Below are 16,087 nucleotides of genomic sequence, written 5' to 3'. Positions count from 1 at the left end.
GTACATGAATATATTTTAACAAATTTCCTACTAGCTGCAATAGAAAAATGACTCACATGGTGAAAGACGTGGAGCCCATCCCTGACTGCCCTAACTGTAATGACACCTGCATCTCTGATGCTGACTTTTGTTGTCATGGGCTAACACAGACCATGCATGTGAGATATAAGCCTGTCACAGGCACTTCTGTCTTTTTTGGACCAGAAGGGATGCACAAAGCACTACCCTCATAGCAGTGAAAGCCTACTGCAGTAGATTCCCAACCTGTGGTCCGAGGACCCTTGGGGGTCTGCAAAGCCTCCTCGGAAGGTCAGTGACTGCTTAGAAAATTAAATAAAATTAACAAATGATGTCCCCAGCTTACAGTAATAATGCAGAGGGGGGTCCCTGGATTCCAATAAAGATTCAGTGGGGGTCCCCGGGCTCCAGTAATGATAAAGTGGGGGTCCACAGAAGTCAAAAGGTTGGGAACCACTGGCCTACTGCATTTAAGCAACACAAGCGCACTGGTGGCAGCATATCATGTAGTGATCATTAGGAGTGAACAGATCCTTTTTACCTGTGTGACTGGAGTGAGGCCTACAGGCTCATTCATTTAAAGTTCTGCCTCTGTGTGCTTAACTCGCCCTTGCCTATACTGGTTTGCTGTGCTGTGCGGTGCAGCGCTTGAGTGTTAAGCGCATGCTGGGTGCATGGGTGCCTGTGAATGGCAGAAAAACGTATGGTGCAGTGGCTGCGTGTGTGCCTATGAATGGTACAAGACATTGAAAGGTTTAAGTTCCATTTTTGGAGTCCCAGGGCTAACTGGTGGAACATGAGGTAGTAGAGGAATCTGACGAGACAGATTTGTGGATTACTGCATTCCTGTGAGTTGGGTGGGACACACTGAAGGAAAGGAAAGCCAGGTTCTTCTGTACACTTAAAAGGGTGCTATTTGATTCAGAGAGATGTCACTAGGAAGGGGACTGGGTATATCTCATGAAGGAGATGGGGCTAATAAGAGATTCTTAAAGAGAAGGGCTGAGGCCTTAGGGTTGTAGTTTGATACACTTAACACTGGCTGACATCCAGATGTAAGCCTCTAGTGACTCTCATGCCCTGTGTTGTGGTCCTATCAGATTTAGAGTTGCTCCTGCTCTGACAGACAGCTTTCTAGAGGAACAGAGAACACAGGGGAGGGCACTTCAAAAGAAGCAGACCCTCAGCGTGAACTTCACGCACTCAGACTCTAAATCACATTTGGTGTCTGGAATCGGACTATAAGAAGGGGAGCTGGAGACCCCAAAAAATCGTCAACTGTCAAGTAGCCAATAGGCTGTGCTAGGAGGAAAACCTCTGCAAGACTTCTGCCTGTCACCAGGACTGAGGGCCAAGGCCTGATAGTCTTCCAGGTGGGTAAGGGGACATCACCCAAGGAATCCAAGCCCACCTGCCCTTGCACCAGTGCCTGCCTACTTGCCAAGACCAGTGTGCCCTGTGAGGGAGAGGAGAGTGTTGGAATGAGTGAGGTCCAGTTGAGGGATCCTGGTGAGTGGATCCTCTAAGTGATGTGTGGGCAGACTACATCGGTAATTTGATTTGTGAGCCTGTGTTCACTCCTCTGTGTCTATCCTTCCAAACTAACCCAAGAACCATTAAACTGCTCAACCTGCATTAAATATGAGAGTCAAGTGATTAAGGGGTACTAGGTACTTGGTCCAGCTGCTCAGGATGCAAAGTAGGTTGGGCACTGGGACATAAGGAGTAAAAGGCCTCAATCCCTGTGGTTGAGCCCAATAATTCCTGCTTGTCCTGTGGTCCTCTGGAAGGGGTTCTGACAGAACCCAAGCCACTATTCGACTAGCAACACTCCAATCATAATTGAATGAAAAGCTGAGTCTGGTCTTTGCACATCTCTATGATCTTCATGTAAGGAATTGCCTGTGAAGTTTCACTTTGGGAATGAGAAAAAAGCTAAAGGTGTCGAGTAAAACAGAAGTGGGGAACTGCAATATGCAGGGAGGGGAAAATGCATTCCATCCCTAAAACAAAATGACTGCAATGGTGCACTGATGGACGCAGGAGGTGGTACATTTACTGCTGTTCCTTCAAACCAAAGTAGCATCCAAGATTTTCCACAAAAGTGTGTAACTATATGACAAAAACTGAAATATTAAATTGGCAGTCCACACCTATACAGTATGCTGTTGCAAAGTGCCAAACACAAAAGAAGCTGTTGCAAATAAGAACATGCATTTGCAATGCAATGGGTCTCGCGTTTGCTAAAGGTAGAGCTATTAGCTATTAGTTGTAAATTCCTTACTGGCCTTTTCTTGCCATACAAACTGAAAATAAAAGTAAAACAGTAGACATAAGCGAGCCGATATAAAGCACTGCCGTGAGCGCGAAGAGAGTGACAAAAGGAAAAAAGTTAATTTGCAGTCAAAGTTATCGGCAAAAGTGCAATTATCCATGTAACAGGGTCGATGGCCAATGTGATAACAAAACCGCCGGATGGAGGGCCAAATGTAAATCATTTACCAATGATAACAAAGGATTTTTGAAAGGCAAGCCCATGATCCAATGATAGTGATGGGCATGCGGTGGGCGTGGTTAAAACCCCAGACACATACCAACACGTCCTAAAAGCAGCGCTTGCATGCTGCTATGCTCGACCTAAAAAGTAAGAGAAGCCATTTGACACCAGGAAAAAAAGTGTGCAATCAATTGACTGAAGCAGCAGAAAGCTATTTTGGCAGCACAAAATAAATGAACAAAAGTGCAGGGAAAATCTATCGATATGCATCGGGCAAACTCAACTTTCCATTTTTATGGAACTACAAAGGGGAGTAAGGTAACATATAATGGTTCTTTGTTTGACTGGACGTTTATTTATAAACAAAAACAAATAAGTATTTCAATTAATTTCACCAATCACAGACTGTTTGCTTAAGAAAGACAACAAACCATAAAACAATACTTGATGTAAAGAATCCTAACCTACTCGGCCCATGAAGCTTACCGTAGCCTTGGTGTCTACCTACTATTTATAGCTAAATATTTTTTGTCCACATTCATTAGTTTACCAATGCTTGGGTGACTGTAGGAGGAAATATTTAAACTATTACCTACCACCGCACTCACGAAACACTGAAAGTAGACCTACACGCATACATATACCTGCTCCGCCAATTAGAGACATATTTCAGTAACACTGTGTGTATGACATTATGCATTCATTAAGACTACAAATTCTAAAAATATACGCAGTAAGGTACCACGATGACTGCCATAAAACAGGGGCTAAATTCTAAGACCCCTCCGTCTAAATGAATTATGCATTTTCTTTGTGTGCCAAAGAACTGTCAACATCCTTGTTAAGAGTGCACATGGTTACTGCGATTATAAATGCGTATGGATTATATGTGATCATATATGGATATGCAAAGATATCGATGTCTGTACACACAACCTGAATGCATGCGGCTGACACACTTCCTGTATAATGCAAGAGAAAGGCTCAGGCACAGGGAGTTAATTGGCAGCGGGAGAGCCCTACCATTGAACTGTATCAGTTCCTAATTATACGCCAGTTGTTCCTGCAAGAAAGCAAAAGCAACCAGAGATCAACCGAAGCGCAACACCCAAGAAATCCCGCATAATACTTCCAAATCTCATTTCGCAAGCCACATCTTCCCCAGCCACAGGTTATTTCCTTAACAGGGCAGAGGTTATGCAGATTTCGGGCAAAAGAAATAGGTCTGAGCAGTATCTAGGGGCGTGAGTAGGATGCAGTTATTAAAGAGTATTATTAAATCACCACCGCCCAAACCCCGATTCATCTTGAAACAAGTAAGGTAATCATAACTAAGTGTACAAAGTACAGAGAAAAGGCATACCGGAAATGGGTTAAACAATAAACTATGTTTGAAAGACCAAAAAGAACAAGGAGCTTATAGCACTGCTAAGAAGCAGAAAAATGGAAGACAGACTGCTATCACTCGTTCTGGAAACACTTCCACATTGAACCACACATTCAGTTTTAATGATCATTGACAGACTACGATAGCCTTTGGATTATAGATGGTCAACCATGGAAAACCACAGTTAAATACTGGTTTTAGTCAAATAGTTGATATGTGTGAATCCAGTCACGTTCAGCTCTCACCTACCTTAATATGCAAAGGCAGACCTTCCCTCCTGATGTCAAGCGGCAGAACCCAAAGCTCTGTTTGCTCTCGATATCCGTAAGAACAAAGGTAAAGTGCTGGCCCACTTGGTTCTGTGACAACCTGCACAGAATGAAAAAAAAAAAGTGATGCTACAGTTAAGCACCAGGAAATGTGATTTAATATAAAACAGCACAGGTACAGAAATATTAGCAGGAATAGTCAGGAAGGCAGCATTTTCAAATACAAAAAGGCCAACGAGCTGAACAAGAAAGGAGAACCGGGAAGAACAATACAAGAGCACAGAGGAGAAGTCAACCAGAAAGCAAGCAATCACACCCCAGCTTCAACCTGCTCTCTCAATATGTTTTGGGAGTTATTTAGCTTATGTTTTGGGAGCTAATTGCTTCCTCGGGGAAAACGGAGGCAGCTGCTATCAAAAATGTACGCCATTTAAAATGTTCTGTGATAATGTAAGATTATTGAGCTTCTATGAATTGGGATTTTCATCAAATGAAGGTATCTGAATTTTAACACACAATAACGATGTTCAAACCAGGAAATCCCCTTAAAAATAAGTTCCCACGCTATCAACTACCATTCTATCCCTCCTCGAAACATACAGAAATCAAATTTTTCTCACTTAAATCCTTATTAAGAAAATCATCAATTCGACCACAAATATGCTCAATAACATTTCTATTATAAGTGGTCTAGGTACTCCATATTTCATTTTCAAAGTAGAGCACAGTCAGAAAGGAACGTTGTAGGACAGTGGTTCCCAACCTGTGGTCCGGGGACCCCTGGGGTTCCGATAAGCCTCCTCAGGGGGTCCGCAACTGCCCAGAAAATGTAATAATTTTAACAGATTAGGTCCCCTACTTTCACTAATGACTCGTTTGGGGGGGGGGGGTAGAAGAGTTGGGTCCTTGGATTTCAATAATGATTCAGTGGGGGTTGTCCCGGGTTTCAGTATTGATAAAGTGGGGGTCCACAGAAGTCAAAAGGTTGGAAACCACTGTTGTAGGACATATGATAGTTAGTAAGAATACTTCAGTTGAGGCCGGCTGAATGTTTTAAGAAAAAAAACCTCCAAAGCCTGGAAATATAACTTAGAATTCAAGAGATTCCATAGACTGCATCGCATGTTTAAAATAGAACTTTCATATTTTGAGTTGTAAAAGGCCTCTTAAATTGGATGGAGGGCTATCTAGTCTTTTTCACTTGAATTTCTTCCTGATCCTTATTAATTGTAAAGATGATCTATTTTCCATTTTTCTCAGAGGGCTGAAATGCCTAAATGAGAACTCTCTATTTCATTTTTAGGTCACAGCCCGTCAGATGGCACAGCTGTCTGGTTTGTTATAGACATCATTAGGAATTTCAGAAAGTTAACCTTGGAATGTGTTGCACCTATTGATTACCACTGGCTTTGTGGTTTGTAACACATTATCTGGCTTTCTATTTGCTGGCTTTATTTGCTTTAGGCTATCCAGGTTCAGTTCGTCCCTGCATAAACAGTGTTTGCTGTATTCTTCCACAAACTCACTTTCTATAAACAGGCCTTTAAACCTTGTTCTTTTCTGGCTACATTTGCAGTGCATTCAAAGACTGAGGTCAAATGTTGGTGCTGTCTTCAGAGGGAGCTTGTTTACTTTTTTTCTCTGACTTCAAAGTGAGAGGATTTATGCGATAATCTTGCTGGATACTGGGGATAGGGAAGATATTTTTTCTAGCACACAACATTTAAATGAACAGTGTGAGTATTTCAGAATAGATCAGAATTCGGAACACAAATGAAGCACAAGTTTTGTTATTTCTGAAGTGTGTTGGAAAAAAATACTTTAATATGATCAAAACAAATCGTTACACCTGGTGATGGAAATGTTACACATTTGCGTTTGTGCACAGTATCGTTTTATTAGTAAAACTGTATTGTCTTTGCAAATGTAATGGTCATTTCAACTGAAAATGTGTTGTCTGTAATGGCAGTGCTCTACCATACCATGCATACTCTATTCTCCGCCACTCCACTCTGCACTTCTCATCACCACTGTACTCAGCACCTCTCCACTTTACACCACTGCATACTACACCACTCCATGCCACTGCACTCTATGCCACTTCACGCTATGCCGCTCTATTCTACCCTGTACCACTCTACACCATTGCACTCTTTGCCACTGCACTCCACACGACTCCAATTTAGGCTACACCAATCTACTCTGCACAACTCCACTCTACAAAACTGCACTTGATGCCACTTTACTATGCCAATACCCTCTAGGCCAATGCAATTCACTCTGTAACACTCAACTCTATGCCCCTGTACTCCACGCCAAACCACTGTCTGCCATTCTAACCTACTTTGCACCACAGCACTCTATACCACTTTTCTCTATGCTACTCTATGCAACTGCACTCTACCCTGCACCACTCCACGCCACTTAACCCTACTCTGAAATAATCTACTCTACACCACTACACTATGCCACTGCACTCTACTCTTAGCTGCTGCACTCTATACTAATTCACTCTACACAACTGCACTCTACTCTGCATCACTGTAGTGTCACTGCACTCTACTGTGTATCACTGTACTCCATGCCACTGCTCTCTATGCCACTTTACTCCACTGCCCTGACACACTACTCTTCAAGACCGCACTCTCCGCCACTGAACTCTGTGCCACTCTACTCTGCACTATGCCACTTTATGCAATTGCTCTCTATGACCCTCTACTTCACTGCACTGATACACTACAACACTGCACTCTCTGCCACTGAACTCTGCGCCACTCTACTCTGCACTACTACGCCGTATGCCACTGCAGTCTACTCTGCACCACTCTATGCTACTCTACTCTGCACCACTCTATGCTACTGCACTCTAAGCCACTCAACTGTATGCTGCATGCTATGCCACTGCACTCAGTCACTCAAGAGCACCACTGACCTCTGCATCAATCAACTATGTGCAACTCCACTCTACTATTCACTACTCTAATCTGTGCTACTGCTTTCTACAACACTGAATTGTATGCTACTGAATTCTACGCCACTGCACTCCACACCACTTCACTCTACACCACTGCACTCTACACCACTTCAACTATGCCACTCTAATACACAACACTCTACTCCACTCTTTGCCATTCCACTCTTCGACACTCCATGCAGCACTCCACTCTGCCACTAACGTTTAGCCATGCTGAACAGCAGCCAAGCCGGTGTACAACGTGGCTAAAACACAGTGGCAAAGTCAATAGCTCTTGCATAGAGGAGACCTATTGGCTTTGCCAATGCTTGTTTAAGGCTTGCAACACAGGCATCTCTAGGTGTCTGTTGCAGACCCAATGTTTCCAACAGTTTTGTCTGAGTTCAATGATTTAATGGCAGTGTCCTCAATCTCAGGTCTCTGCTGTCGATTTGATGACTTTCTTCCCAATTCCTATGTTTGCCCCACCCGGAAGCATTTCAGCCATCACAGTGTTTTGATTGGGTGAGTTGTATCGTTCCACTGTTGATGTGAGATAACAAGTTTTTATTCAATTGCTTTTCCCTCCAACTTTCTCTTCATCCTGTTTCTTTCATAAGTTTTTGCATGGTCATCATTTCATCTGGAAATTATCAACTCAAAATTCCCTTCTACAATATAACACTAACAAAAACAAAAAAATAGCAGATAACGATTGCTTGCTTCTGCATTCAAGTGCCTAAATTAGATAAGCCTGTTGAATTCCATTGTTTCACAATATATAGGAATGCAATTAGAGCCTTAATAGTGATTATCATCACACCACAGCTTTACCATGAAAAACACACAAGGGATATTCTCAAAGCCTCAGTTTGCTGTCTTCAAAGTGAGATCCAGAACTCTCTTAATCGACCCAAAGAGTTATCTCAAACTTTTAAATTCAATATCAAGCCCATGGCAGCTTCCATACTGGCTTTTCCAGAACTATGTTTTGCCACTTGCTCCTCAACAAAGTAAAACAACTCAAATTCACTATACCCAAGTCAACTACAGTACCTACAAAACAGTCTCATCTCTTCCCTTTGTTCATAATCCGCAGTCTAAATCTCCGTTAATATCTGAGTGGCAGCTAAGCAAAATCATCACAATTATGTAACATGCCTTTCATATTAGGACTTTATTACACTATCCTTTATAGTGTCAATTATTTTAAGTCCTCTTTACAAGAAGATAGCTTTCCAAATTCACTAAAAACGGGCATCATTTCTCCTTTATTGAAAAGGTAGATCCGTGATCTAATAATAAAAAGAACTATAGGCTGACCACGAACCTCCCTTGAACTGGTGAGATAATTGAGAAACATGTATCAGACCAACTGAACTCAGTGATTATCAAAATTGCTTACTAATCATTCTACAAATCGGGGATTTATGAAAGGCTGTAGTGCTGAAACTGGCATACTAAAAATTCTTTACAACATTTATTCTATTCTTGACAAAGGTGAGGCCTGTCTTCTGGCCTTGCACTATCATTCAGCAACATTTGATTCCAGTGATCACCAGAGTCTTTTCCACATCTGGAGACCTGAAAGTGCTTTAAAGAAACAGATCTTCCTTGGTTCAAATAATTCTTGTCACATCAAAAACAAATCATAGACCATGGAAACCTCTCTTCAAGTTCAGATATAATTACCTGTGGCATTGTGCAAGGATCAATCCACGCTCCAATTTCTTTTAATTTATACATGCAACCTTTTAAAGACATTATGAAGAATTCTGGTATTGCAATCCATCAATATGCTGTAGACACCCAAATCTACTCTATCACTAAAGTTCACCTACTAAAAATCTGGCTGCTCAGCTTTCGTTAATGGATGTCAAGCACCTTCCTTAACCCTGGAAAAACAGAATTGTTTCTACTTCATCAACACAAATCTAAATTTGACCACAAACGGATGCTAGAAATTCAAACAAAAGATTTCATGTCTTCTTTTATGTTAGAGATTGGGTCTCTAGTTAGCAGAGTTTTGCGCTCTGTCCAAGTAGGGACCACATTCCCAGTCAGGGCAAGTAAGATACACACTAAAAGTTGACTTGTGCTCACCCTCTGGTAGCTTGCCACAGAGCAGTTGGGCTAAACTAAAAAGGCAATGTGTAAAGTATTTGTACAAACACACACACAGTAACACAGTGAGAAAAAACAAAAGGACTCCACACCACTTTTGAAAACTAGCCAATATTGAGTAAAAAAATAAAATAAAATAAAAAAACAACAAAAAGCCAACGTACACAAGTCAAGTTATGAATTTTCAAAGGCGAGTTCAAAATGCAGGGCTTAGAAGACGACAGATCCAATCAGGGCTATCTTTGTCTCTCGGGACCAGGGCAAATTCAAAAGTGCAGTCCGACTTCGATGGAGCGCAGGCCGGGTACAGGAGTCACGGAGACCTGCTTGACAGTACCTTTGTTGCGTTGATGCTCGGTGATGATGCATTGATCCAGATGAGGGGATGCTTCACGCTTTGAGACAATGCGTTGTATTCTGATTGGCAACGTCGGTGATGCATCATTATCCAGAAGTGATGAGTACTGGTTCCGATGCATCAGTGCTGCGCCGGCCAAGCTGGGCTGTGCTGTAAGTCATTGCATTGCGCAGTCAGCCAGGGGTATCTGCGGCTTCAGTTCAGGCAGTGGCAAAGTGGCAGTTCTTTAGCGGTATGCGTTGGTTCCAAGTGACACGCTGGTGTTGTTGCGCCAGATCTTGTGTTGCAGCACCAAACTCACCTCCAAGGGCCTGGGACTGGATTTGGCACCACTTGGCAGAGCAGGACTCAAAGCAGAGGAGCCCAAGTGCTGGTAGCTCTTTGCAGGTGAATTCATTGATATCCTTGAGACTTCAGAAACAGAAGGCAAGCTCAGTCAGGCCCTCGCAGACACTTTAGATTGCAGGATGTAAAGAGTTAGATTCAGTCCTCTCACTCCCAGGAAAGAAGCAGTAGGCCTACACAGAAGAACAAACAGCCCAGAGGTCCTTCTTCCTGGTAGAATGTTCTCAGTTCAGAAGTGTTCCTAGTATATGGTGTCAGAGGCCCAATACTTATACCTAAATGTGCCTTTGAAGTGGGGGAGACTTCAAAGAGTGGTTTTGAAGTGTCCCAGATCCCTTTCTGCCCAGTCCTGTCTGCCAGGCCAGGAGGTCTGTGGGGGTCCTATGTGTGGGGTCAAGTCACTATCATTTGAAGTGTGAGTGCGAACCCCTCCACCCGTCCTGCCCAGGATGGAATGCACAGATGTAGCTGTCATCTAAACCTTATAAAGACTAAATGTGGATTGGAGGCAGGCTAAGGCACAGAGTGGTTAAAGTAAGAATATACCAACTTTATAAAAGTGGCATTTTCAGACCGGCAATTTAAAAACCACCTTTGCCAGAAGATGTGGTTTTAAATTTCAATTCCAGAGACCCCAAACCCCATTTTTCTATCTTTTCCCAATTGGAAATTACACTTAAAAGATGTGTTAAGAGAATCCCATTGCTAGCCTATGGGAGAGACAGTCCTTGCAATAGTGAAAAACAAATTTAAGAGTGTTTCACTACCTAGACACGTTAAACTTAAAAGTATATGTCCAATGTTTTAAATACACTGATTCCTGCCTTTGAGGCTAACAAGGGCCTACCTTAGGGGTGTCTTACATGTAATAAAAAAGGAAGGTTTGGGCCTGGCAATAGGGTATACTTGCCAGGTCAAAATGGCAGTTTAAACTGCACACACAGGCTCAGAAATGGCAGGACTGAGATGTTTGGAAGGCTACCGTAGCAAGTGGCACAACCAGTGTTGCAGGCCCACTTGTAGCATTTGACTTACAGGCCCTGGGCCCACATAGTGCACTTTACTAGGGACTTACTAGTAAACCAAATATGTCAATCGTAGAGAAGCCAATGTAACCATGTTTTAGACACAGAGCACATACACTTTGACACTGGACAGCAGTAGTAAGGTGTAGAGAATCCCAAAGCCAGCAAAAACGAAGTTCGTCACAACCAAAAGATGCGGGGTCTGACATCCTGCCTCTCAGGTTAAACCCCTAGGTAGCTGGCTAGATCCACATCTCTCTACGTCCTCACACACTGAGCACACCATAAAATCTGCAAGAGCTACTCTCTTTTCCTGAAAAGGTAAAGCCTCTGCTCAAACCAAAAGGTTTTTGTCTGGTCATCTAATCTGTTGTCATATCTGAACTTGGCCACAGAAATTATGTTATAAAGGTATCAACAAAACCATTTTAGCACCCGTTAATGTCTTGATGAACTCTACTGCCAGACTTGTCTCTAGTGCAAAGATATTGACCATATCACCACAACCTATCATGAATTACACTAGCGCCCCAACAAACCAAGAATTAAATTCAAGCTCTCTTGCACCAGGTTCGGAGCCATCCATTATCAAAAATCGAGGCTACTTTGTCATCTTTTCTATAATCTTTGGTGAATAAAAAAAAAAAACTCAGGAATTGAAAGCCTTTCATCCATGCTTGAATCCAAGAAGTTCAAGATACAACTTTCTGCAACCCAATATTTTCCAGGAACAGCACCCATTCTATGGAATCTTTTACCTGAAGGCATCCATTAAAACATGGACTTTTCACAAACCTACAGAAGTCGCAATCACTTGCTTAATCTCTACCTTGCTTTGTAAATGCTATTCTGTATATCTTATCTTCTGTATTCCTGATCAAACTTTTTGTCCTCTTCCTTCCCCACCTCTTTCCTTATCAATTTTTTTCTCACACTTCTTATTGGAGTCCTATCTGCCACACATCTCATTTCCCTCTTCTTTTAATGGACAACCCTCACATTGCTTGCTACCTGTCCCACTATCCAACATCCTCTCATTTTCATTGATTGTCTATTCTGTATCCTCTGTCACTTCTGTATTCTCCTGCTCCCTCCTCTAGTCCTATGAACCCTCTTTCCCTTTTTCTACTCTTATAATGCCTTTCACCTATTCCACATTATTCCAGTCTGTCCTTACTGTTCTGCTCATATGTTCTACCACTCTACTCCCTTTTGGACAATTGTATTTCTGGTAAACACTAATTGCTTTAATGTTTCTTTACTTTCTGTTTAGGGAGGGTTCCTGCTCTCCTCTGCTGTTTAACTTGTAAAGAGCAGTGACAACCAGTCTTGATTGAACTGTGCTAAACTAATAACATATTCATTTCGGAAATAAAACATGAGCAAAAATCAACACACTTGTGAAAGTTAACATATACATTTATGTTGAAGTCACACCCTCTGTGTGATCAGGCCTATTAAAACCTAAAGCACAGTCAACTTTGCCATTGTTTCTTTTCACTTTTAACAAAGGGAATCTGTTCTGTGGCATCCTGTTAGGGCAGTTGTAGAACTGTTCGAGGGGCCTTGAGTAACTGTATAAAGTACAGGAACCTAACCAGAGGAAGAATGTCTGATTCCAGTGACCACTAGTAACAGCCTAAGGTACTATATACTCTGATCAGGAAAAGATGCATGTCTGGCTGCAACGTCCTCTAATAACGACATACAGTACTGCAGGTTGTTAAAGATATTTCTTTCTCTAGTAATGACCTATGCTACCACATCCTGTGGGGAAAAAAAAACCATTTCACTCTGACTCCAGGAACATCTAGTAACAGTCTGAGTTACTGCACCTTGCTTTAGAAAGCTATGTGTGCCCGATTTCGGGGTCCTCTAGCAAAGACTTAAGGTTTTGCAGCCTCACAGAAAAAATATTTGTTTTTGAATCCAGGGACCTGTAAGCAAAATCCTATGGTACTGCAGTCTACTTTCAGCAAGAGCCCATGTCCAACTCCAGAGACCTCTAGTAATGAACTATGTTATTGCAGCCTATTACAGAAAATGAATTATGTTCACCTCTAGAAATATTCCTACAATGCAATACCATTCTACTTTAAAAAAAATGAGAGCAGTGCATACTGCTGTACATCCTCAACTCTCCCATGTCTGTCCATTCCGGTCTGCTTATTTCGAAAAGCAAGGGCCTAGTATTAGCTAAGAATATTAGGATGATTTCTTCCACAAACTAAAGGAATGCACGTGGTCTCATAATAATGACTGTCATAACCCAGTATCAACATATTTATTTATGGCCCAGAACACGAGTAAAAATCAACAAAATATCTCATCAGGCCTGCCCAAAATAAAAAGCACAGTATATGAAGTGGGGTTGTTTCCTTCCACTTTTACCACATGAAATGTGAGGGCATCTTCTCTATTCATCATTCTCTGCTATCCAGAATTTTAAGGGAGCAGTGGTCGGACTTTGAGTAAGTGCATAAGATACTGCAGCCTGTTTACAGCCATAATATATTTCTGACTCCAGGGACTTCTGGTAATGACCTACAGCATACCTCTCAAACATCTGGTGCAGCTTGGAGGATAAGAACCAGGCCACAAGACCTAACACAGGAAGTAATATCACATGATCTTTGATCTAGTGAGACTCGGGATGTAACATGAGGAATTTTGCGCACTTATCCAGCACAGATTATGAAACATGCAGATTAAGAGTGTCGAAATGTCACTCACCTGCTCTAGGATGCCAGAGGCAATGCGCACAAACCATTTCTCACTTTCCAACCACTCAGCTTCCTTTATTTCTTTACCTTAAAATTCCTGGTAAAGTGTAGAGCTCTTCATCACAAATTGTATAAATGTGTTATACTTTAAACAACAAGCAGTTGTCTAATGTACGCATAATGGTTGTTACCCTTTCTGTACTGATTTCAAGAAAGCTTACATCCTGGAGGGCTGAGGGGGAGCATGACCACAGTATGCGCCAGATAAGCTAGTGAAAAGATCAGCTAAAATGTAAACCACTGGGACATCTAGAAATCCAATGACCAAATTTTGATTATATAAAAACAGGTTCTGGCTAAAAGCTCCAGGTAACAAGAACATAGCGGAGATTTGATCTAGTCGATAGGTTGTAGATCTTGGAACCTAACGATCAGGGTACTAATCCCAGCTTTTATGCAATCGGCTGATTAACTTAATCTTCCTATATCTATACTCTAAGCTTCTGAAATATATTTGAAAGATGTTAATCCACATTTGATACACACAATCGTGTTCTATTCATAACCTTATCTAAATGTACAGCGGGTTTGTGATATATAATTCCAGTGCTATACAATACCAATACATTATATTTTCATGGTAATGATTCTTTAGGGGGCCCTGTTTCGCTGACATTCATCGCTGATTGAGTGCAAACAGTGCTTGGGGTTCTTCTGTCTCTGATAGTTTTTAGTTGCTTCTTTCTGGATGTACCTTGGATCAGTAAGCCTGAGGAGCACAGAGGGCAGGCATTTAAAGTTTTAACATGTTGTTGCTTCAAAACAGATCCTATCCCCCCCATCATTACCATGGCAAGTGAAATAGACTTGCTGGTGAAAGAGCCGCAAAGCATGTGACACTCTGAGACATGCCTAAGGTACTGAATGTGTATACAAAAAAATGGGGCAAACCCTATAACCCGTGGACACAGGTAGTGAATGAGAATACTAAAAATTCGTCCATGCGGGGACCTCCCTCTCAAAAAGGTAAGGTCTATGTATAATTGATTTCACTAGAGTAATAATCCTTTATTCTTATTTGAAGAACAAACTTATTCATACACATGGAAGCATGGCTGTTAGACCTGGCATCCTTAGGGAAGTCTTACCCTAGACTTTCTGTCTTTACCCCCTGTTTTGTTGCTGTATCTTTTTATTGGCCCTAGGACTCAGAGCACTTTACAACTGCTAACCAGTGCTAACGTGCATTTGCTTCTCTCCTAAAAAAAAATGGTAACATTGGTGTATTCAGAATTAGCATATTTAATTTACTTGTAAGTCCCTTGTAGAGCGGTATGTCAAATGCCCAGGGCCTGTAAATTAAATACTACTAGTGGGCCTGCAGCACTGATTGTGCCACCCACTTAAGTAGCCTAGAAAACATGACACAGGCCTGCCACTGAAGAGCCTATGTGTGCAGTTTCACTGCCAACATGACTTGGCACTCCCCTATTCTTACATATAACTCACTCCTTAGGCAGGCCTCATGGAGCCCAAAGGGCGGGGTGCCATGTAAATAAAAAGGCAGGACGTATACCTTCCAGTTTTAATGTCCTGGTAATGAAACCCCCCTCAAGGGGGGTTTCATCATTTGAGGCCTCCCCCTCTCATAGGCCAGCACTAGGAATTCCTTATAAAGTCTTTAAGCTGTAATTCTTGATCTGAGAGGAGTGGCTGGGTCATGTTTAGTACCACTGGAGTGGTAATAATACATCCACTTTACTAGTGAGGTCGGATTTATTACTACTATTTTAGAAATGCCACTTTTAGAAACTGGGCATTTCTCTGTACTTATTGCCCTGTGATCAAAAAGTCTCTCCCCAATGCACGTCTGGCTTGGGCTGGGTAACCATTCCACTTGTGCATTCCCTTCAAACACCCACAACACAGGATACTCAGCCATATCTGCATTCATCTGCATACTGATGGGTCTTACTGGGGAAGGGGTTGGGAGGATCTCACACTTACATTTCAAAGGGTAAGGGCTGCGGTCCACACAAGAGGGTTGATTTCCTCCCACTGGCTGTCTGGAGCCGAGACTGACTTTAAAGGGGAACCTGTGCACAAGAATTCTTTGTTAGTCATCCCCCACATCAAGGGCACTTTCCTGTATAAGAAGTGGTCCTCCTGACCAACTCAACAGATCGCTACTGGACTCAGAAGAAACTCTGCATGGAGTGACGGCTGCTGAGCCAAGAGGATTGCCACTGGGCTGTACAGACTGTTCCCAGGAACCGATGACCTGTCGTGCTGATTTGCTCTGTGGCCTGCTGATCTCTGCCCGGTATATTCAACCACTAAAACTCCAGAGTGTCTCCAGGGCCTCGCTGGCGTGCCCTGCCTGTAACC

At 42.3% G+C, this 16,087-nt stretch overlaps 1 protein-coding gene across 2 annotated transcripts in view; it reads right to left on the bottom strand.

Moving 5' to 3' along the window:
* Positions 1-16,087, bottom strand: part of DENND1B (DENN domain containing 1B) — a 1,047,500-nt gene that overhangs the window by 597,328 nt on the left and 434,085 nt on the right. For both annotated transcript variants that reach the window (XM_069232125.1, XM_069232124.1), the window contains exon 5: positions 4,152-4,271. In XM_069232125.1, the coding sequence (XP_069088226.1) occupies positions 4,152-4,271 (120 nt within the window). The remainder of the gene's footprint in view (positions 1-4,151; positions 4,272-16,087) is intronic.

This window comes from Pleurodeles waltl, chromosome 4_2 (assembly GCF_031143425.1).
Source record: "Pleurodeles waltl isolate 20211129_DDA chromosome 4_2, aPleWal1.hap1.20221129, whole genome shotgun sequence".
NCBI classification, from domain to species: domain Eukaryota; kingdom Metazoa; phylum Chordata; class Amphibia; order Caudata; family Salamandridae; genus Pleurodeles; species Pleurodeles waltl.
This window is presented reverse-complemented; position numbering and strand designations above follow the sequence as displayed.